Genomic DNA, 7,049 nt, shown 5'->3' on the forward strand with positions numbered 1-7,049 from the left:
GGCAATCAGATCAAGAACCCACCTCGAGGTTGTGGTGCGGCCCGAAGCTCCCCGCGGGCGTGACCCCCACGCCGCCAAAGTCCTTGTCAGAGTCGATCTCAAGGATGGCACCAACGTGGAAGTAACCCCACCGGCTCGAAGGGAACCCCAGCTTGGCGGAGACCTTCGTTGCCGCATAGTACAACTGCGCAAAGATGCGCGCCCCTCGCGAGTCCATGTCGCTGTACGCGTCCCAGTGGACGCGGTCGGCCAAAAACGTGAGGGTCTGCACCCAGAACCCTGGAGTTGGGAGGGACAGGGGGTTCTGAAAGCGTCCAAATGGATGCGCCCGGTCTTGATGAGAGCGAGAGAGCGCGTGCGTAAATTGTGCAACAATGCACACATGTATGTGTCTGCGTGCGCAATCGCATCGACGCCCTCTCAGCACATGCCGACATGCCAATGTCCAGCCCCTAGGGCCTGGTGTGTGTGGGGCGTTCTCGCACGGACGCCGTGGATTTATCGAGATGGCAAAAGTACACAACAATGTTTGCACACGTGGCAGACTTGGCTCGGCCACCCTGGCCACGCACCAGGGATGCGTGGCACCTCGTCCCCCTTGTTGCAGACCCTGAGCTCCTTGACCCTGTGCGTGTCGGAAAACTCCTTCAGGAAGGTGAAGTTCCCCACCCTGGGCGGCGCAAACGCAAACGCCGTGACCGTCGGCTTGTCCTTGACCTGAGAGAGTGAGATCATGAGGACGGTTGACGCGGCGACTTTCGGTCGCCCGCAGCTAGGGCCATCTAGGCTGATGGAATCAGACTTCGGGGCATCAGCGTTATGCGGCTGCAACCGTGCCCAGGGCTCAGGGTTGAGGGGGTCCAGGCTGAACCGGCGGCGCCCAAAGGACGGCACGGCTACACTGCCGTTGTGCGACAGAGATCCATGCGGCTACCATCGACGACCGTCAAAGCAGCCCCAAAGGCGCACACGAAGCCCTGGAGAGCCCTCTGCACCTTGAAGTCGGCGCGCTCGCTCTCATTGCCCACGGCCCACAGGCGATCGAGCTCCCGTCCGATGGCAAAGGCCGAGACCGTTGACAGCGCCCCACCGAGGCTGTGGCCCGTGGTGCTGATCGTGGTCACGTTGTGGCTCCTCAAAAGGTGGGCGAGCCACGCGCGCACGACCTTGAAGGGCATCAGCGGACCAGCAGCACACAATAGGGGAGGCGGCGAAGCGACTTTGTCACTTATTGTTACAAGCCACAGCGGCTCAGCAAGCCATCACGGTGCAAGGCGAGAGCGGGGCGCCGGCGCGGCTCCGGTGATGCAGCGCGGCCTGAGTATGCGTGCAGGGGCGCTGCTGTCAAGGTCAGCCCACCTGGTGCGGCGACTCCGGCTGCCCGAGCTCGCCGGTGTTCCCAATTGGCTGCTGGGCTTTGCGGATGTACAGATCTCCGAACCCGTCGTGAACCCCGACCTCCCAGGGTTTGGCGGTCTCGTCGTCGTCGTGGTGTTCCGGGTCAAACTTGACCTGCGGTGGGTGCAGGGGCCGAGGTTGGCATACGCATAAAAAGTGGATCGGCGATGCGAGGAGCGTGCACGCGGCGGGCGCTGGGGTTTTTGAGGACAGAGTGGGCAGCAGGTGGTGGATCACAGCGAGCGCAGACTAGTCCAGGGCATTGCTGCAAGGGAAAGGGGGCAGGCATCGACGCGGAGACACGGGCGTCACAGAGACAGCGAGGGCTCCGGTGTTTCGTGAGCACAACACAGAAAGTTGAGCCGGAGGTGGCAACAGCTCATTGCATGTGGTAGACATTGCATGTGTCCCCTGGCGATGGAGCCATGCCTTCACTCGTCTCGCCGGCACTGGTGATTGTGGCACCCCAGCCGCATGCACGCAGACCGGCGCCGAAGAGCTGAGGGCACCGACCGTTCGCGTCACGTCGCCCCACGCAATGCTACCCGCACACCAGCCTGTCTTGTGCAAAGTTGCTCTCCCACTCCTCCTTGTAGATTGTCCCCCGCCACACGAACGCGACGTCCACCTCTTGGCCCGGCCCCTGCGGCGTTGACACCGCTACGTACCCCATGAACGCCGGCCGCTCAACCTTCCCGCGCCCAGTAGCAGGGTCCTCTACAAACAGGGGCCTGGACCCGAAGATGACCTCAACAGGGATGCGGGATGCCTTGCTGAACAGGAAGTCGACGAGCCGCTCGACGGGGCCCCACAACTTCCCCTCTTGGCCGCCGCCGTCCAGGGCGTGGTGCTGGCCAGGGAGCGCGTAGATCAGCGGGCTCAGGCCGTCGCTGGTCGGCGGTGGCAGGGAGTAGCTGCGCGTGCGCGTGCAGCGGCCACGGGGCACGTAAGGACGGATGGACGGGTGGGGGAGATCACGGGTCAGGGGGGCGGTGAGATGGGGGAGACTGGTTGCGACCTCGGCGGGCACGTCCAGTGTGTGCGCAAATGCTGGAGGCAAGCGAGGGGGGCAAGGGAGTGCTGCTGCGGCATGAGGGCAGGCGCGGCATGCATGCTAAAACTGCACGCCGCAATCTGAGCATGCAAACCAATAGTGGCCTGCAAAACCGACAGCAATTTCACAAGCCAATGCTCCATACAGCCCACGCCCTGCAGCGGGCGGCTGCCGCTGCTTTAATGCAGGATGAGTCGCGCTGCCAGACTGGCCACCTTGGGCCTCCCACATACAGGTGCGACCCTTTGAGCTGAATCATGGACCTTGACTGGGGGCCGGCGCTACGCCTCTCACATGTCTTTGGTGCCAAGCGGAGTGGCTTCGTCCTTCTTGGCGTTGGGTGCCAGGGGGTAGTCTTGTGTGAGGTACGCGATGAGTTGGTCCGCAGGGACTGTGGCGTAACCCCAGCTGGGGTCCCCGGGGTCGAGACCTAGGCGGTCATAGGTGGCCTGCATTGGGTGCGCGCACAGCGTGCGCGGAATCGCACAAAGGTCAGCAAGCAAGGCTGCCCGGCTCAGACTGCATGCAGTCGGCAACGGCGCCGCCATCACACGCGCGCTCGATGCCGCCCCGCATCGACCGCAGCGCTGAGTCCGTCGAGGCGGCACCTGCCTCGCACAGCTGGCCGTAGTGAACCAGGAGCTCCCGCAGCTCAGGGCCCAGCTGTGGCGCCGCCTTGTCATAATTGTAACCGGCGCCTGGACGGTGTGTGCATGTATGTGGCGTGAGACGGGACAGTGGGGCGATGGTGAGGGACAGGTTCTCAGGGAGTGGGCGCAGTGCGGCGCGGCAGGGGCGGCCGCCAGCACATGAGATACAAGGTGGAAGAGGGGTTGGCTCAGTCCTGGGTGATTAGTGATAGGGGCCTCGTACTCCTGTCTTTGGGCCTGAGCACGGCTGGCCTGAGGCCCAGCAGCCTTGTGCCCACCTTGCCAGCCATCAGGCCCATGTCCGCGAAGCTTCTGGCCCAATGTGGGGACTGTGGCAGCCTTGCCCGTTGCATTGGCACGGCACAAGGCGCGGTACGGCGGGGCTGGCCAGGCCTGTCGCGCCACGCGGCTGGCCAGCATCCCAGCCTGCCGCCGCGCGCTGAGCCCGTGGCCACTGGAGCCGCAAATCGCTTGAACGCGTCTCATGTCTTGGCGCGAGTTAGCCAGAGCAGGTGAGCCCCTTCACACGCGACTAGGATCTCGTCACGGATCAGCAAACCGGTGACTGGCCTACCGGTAGGACATAAGCGGCGGATGGGTTGCAGTTTGACAATGGTTCTTTACGAAATAAAAGGATACCTCAACTACCTTGGAGTCGTAGTCGGCCGTCACCGTCTCACCGGGGATCCGAAGGAACAAGTGCGGCAAGCAGCAGAGTGCACAAAGCGAGTGTACGAAAGACGACGGAGTGGACATTTCAAGAGGGTGGTGAGCACCTCACTGCCCAAACAGCACGACGACGCTGCGCTGAAGCTGGCCGCCGCAGTGACGAAGCAACCGACGGACGGTCACCTGGTGACCCGGAATTATCAGGTTTGTACCCTCTTGCCTGTGATCATTCGTCGCACTTGTCTGCGTTTATGCAGGGGCGGGCAGCCGCGGAGCGGCCGTCCAAACATTTTCAACGCACTTGACCAGAGCACATGAACACATTCTAGCCTTGACCATTGACATTCGTATCCCAAACTCAACCTGATACAGACAATTCTGTCGTAGAATGCAAGCAGTACTGTAATTGAAAATCCCCGTACACGACGGTTTTAGGTTTGCGCTACAGTCGTCCGTCAGACCCTTATCTTACACATCCCCACACTAAAAGGCAAATGCATGCATACTTTTGTGGGCAAGGTCATGATCTGCACAGTTTGACTGATTGTGCGGCTGGTCTTTAAGCCTAGCATGAGTTATCAGGTATGAAAGTTTCTGCTGCACCCCTCCCCGTGCAGCAGTGCTGTGCCGTCCGCTGGGCGGTCACACTAGGCAGCCCCCAGCTGTCTGTCAATGTCGGTCTAAATGTAATTTACGACTACGGGTCACACTGCGACTACGCACAAGCTCCCTTGACAAGTGGTTGATTACAAAAGCAGAGTCCGCGCCTCGCATGTCACGCAATCAATACTGTACAATCTGGATTGATGAATTCGAGGGCACTGGCAGTGCCGGACTGCACTGCCACTGGTGCCTTGAGCTGCCTTGCCACTGGCAGTGGCATGCAGCACCCGTTCACAGGAACTAGATCAGAATACAATGTCATGCTAAACCCATAGAAGCCAACCGGGCAATGCAAGGCAATGGTGGTTGATTGAGGGGGCTGACAAGCTTGTTTAAAACCGCCAAGGCGATGGCGTGTGTCACAGTCGGGCACGAGGGAACTTGGCCTTTTGCATCATCAATGCACGTACTATGCACCTTTGCCGCTTTTGTCTGTAACCCAAGCTCAAGCCGCTTCTGCCGCTCCAATCCACTCGCCATCACGCTCAGGTGATTTGTGACAGTCCCGGCGGAGCGGGTAAGGGCAGGGATACCCCAGCCGCGCCCGGTCTTCGAAGCGCGCGGCTCATAACTGTGAAGTGTGACCTGCGAAACACAAAGCCAAGGTTCCCACGCACTACAGGGACTCTGCTGCTTGCTGCACACTTGCCAATTCACACTTGTGAGACAGTAACGGCCGACTATGTCTCCGATGTAGTTGAGGTGTACTAATAATCTATTTCTGTTGTTTCAACGAGTCTAGCCTGCTGCACCTTTGACGCCTCTGCCCTTCAGCACCCTCGGCCTGTACTCATCATGTTGTGCAGGCACTCAACCCAACATGCGGGTCGAAACACCGTCGCGTGCTTGCTCACCAACCCTGACACGTTTGTTTTTCAAGTACCTGGCTGGAAGTTTTTTCTCAGGAAAAGTAAGCGAGCGCTCTTTTGTTGCAAGTTGAGCCTGCAAACTCACAGGGGCCTACCTGAGCCACCAGTTGGCAGCAGCAGTCCGACCCGCGCTTCGCCAGGCAATACAGACTTGTTTGCCAAGATGGGCAGGCGAGGCCGGGCTGGCGGCCCATTCAGCCTGTACTGGATTGCAAGAAAGGTGATTTTGCGGCGCCACACCTAGCCGCGCACGGCTCGCACTCAACGGACGCATGAGCGGGGGCCCCGCGCCAAGAGTCTTTGTGCGGCACGGCTTGGTGGAGCACGCCACAAACAGGGGGTGCTTGTAACGCACCAGGGAAAATGGGCACTCTGATGGAAAGCGATTGCATCTGGACAAAGATGCTCCCAACCAATGCGGTGCCGATGTCAGCGCTATGTCTCATGCCTGTTATGGCACAGTGCTTTCTTCACCAGAAACAAAGGACGAAGGGGCAAGGAGACGCAACGGCGCAACAGCCATGCGCAACAAAAGAATCCTGGCTGCCTGTTCTGCCATGCGAACAGGCACGAGAAGCGTGACCGGGCGTACAGCAACGCTGGGGCTGGCGCTCCGCATGGATGTACGCGTGGCAGGCAGTAAGCCATGAGGCGGGTTTCAAGTGAGCAGTGAGTAGGCAGCGGCGCGGACAGCGCGTCAGCAGGGGGAGCGCCATCGCCGGCCGACCTTTGAACACAACAGGCGTGGGCGACAACCGCGACAACGAGAGAGGTGCGGCAATCGACAGCAGCGGGCATCCGCCACCCTTGCGCCAAAGCGTTGGCACCCTGCCGCCGGCGGCCGCCAGCCATGCTTGCGCGTGCGTGTTCGGCGCCGCCCATGGACATGTGTACCAAGGAAAGAGTTGGCCTAGGTGTCGGCGCCTGTTGCGTGGCTTGCAATTTGAAGAGGCACAGCAAGCTACAGGCGATGTTGGCAATGTCACTGCGTGTCTCATCATCGCATCAGGTGCCGTCTTCGAGAGGACGGCCTGAGCGCACCAACAGCCGGTGCTGCACGCCTGCTGTTGCGTTGGCATGGCAGATCCTGGCCGGGTTGGTGCGATAAGAGCCGAGTGCTGGATGGAACCGCAGTGGCACAAGGCATGCGCCGTGAAAATGAAGTGTGCATGATGGCAAGCTTGGCGGCACACGGTTGCCGGCAGTGGCCCAGACGCCCGTCGGCCTCCCTTCAACCTTCTCAACGGATCCCGCAGCGCCTGTCATCAGCGACCATGACTTGTAGCGCAGAGAGGGACGTGTGCAGTTGCACCCGGTGGTGAGCCGCCCTCCACACAGGCCCTGATCACAGGATTGTGGGCAAAACTCACAGATTGTGCTTGGGGACCAGGCATGCTGTGCGGGGCGTCAGAGACTCCCTGTGGGCGGGCCTGTAGCATCGCGCGGTGAAAACCCAACCAGCAGGCACGCCCGTGGGCAAACCGTGCCGACATGGCGCTTTAGCACGCGTCCTCAAGCAAACGGCGCCAGGCTGTCCAAGCCCGAAGGAGAACGAGCCCAGGGCCCCGCGGGACATCCAAAACACAGTGTAGTGGGGGGATGGCGTGGCGCTGTGTGGCGCAGCACAGCTGGCTGGCACACGCAGTGCCGGGGGTGATGGGGGGGGCAGCGGTCTCGGGTTCCGTCCAGGGGGGCGTTTGGCGGTGTCGAATGCACATCACCAGCCGGTCAGGCCAAACACCGCCA

General features: G+C 61.1%; 1 protein-coding gene across 1 annotated transcript in view; it reads right to left on the reverse strand.

Annotated features, from left to right (window-relative positions):
• MNEG_6159 (hypothetical protein) overlaps nucleotides 1-3,522 on the reverse strand; it is a gene marked incomplete at both ends in the record, with an annotated part of 4,537 nt that extends 1,015 nt beyond the window's left edge. The window contains 8 exons of the mRNA XM_014045367.1: nucleotides 23-279; nucleotides 573-717; nucleotides 996-1,166; nucleotides 1,360-1,512; nucleotides 1,952-2,312; nucleotides 2,747-2,901; nucleotides 2,990-3,150; nucleotides 3,381-3,522. Of these exons, the coding sequence (XP_013900821.1) occupies nucleotides 23-279; nucleotides 573-717; nucleotides 996-1,166; nucleotides 1,360-1,512; nucleotides 1,952-2,312; nucleotides 2,747-2,901; nucleotides 2,990-3,150; nucleotides 3,381-3,522 (1,545 nt within the window). The remainder of the gene's footprint in view (nucleotides 1-22; nucleotides 280-572; nucleotides 718-995; nucleotides 1,167-1,359; nucleotides 1,513-1,951; nucleotides 2,313-2,746; nucleotides 2,902-2,989; nucleotides 3,151-3,380) is intronic.
• Between the last annotated feature and the right edge of the window lie 3,527 nt (nucleotides 3,523-7,049).

Source organism: Monoraphidium neglectum (assembly GCF_000611645.1).
Source record: "Monoraphidium neglectum strain SAG 48.87 unplaced genomic scaffold scaffold00977, whole genome shotgun sequence".
NCBI lineage: Eukaryota > Viridiplantae > Chlorophyta > Chlorophyceae > Sphaeropleales > Selenastraceae > Monoraphidium > Monoraphidium neglectum.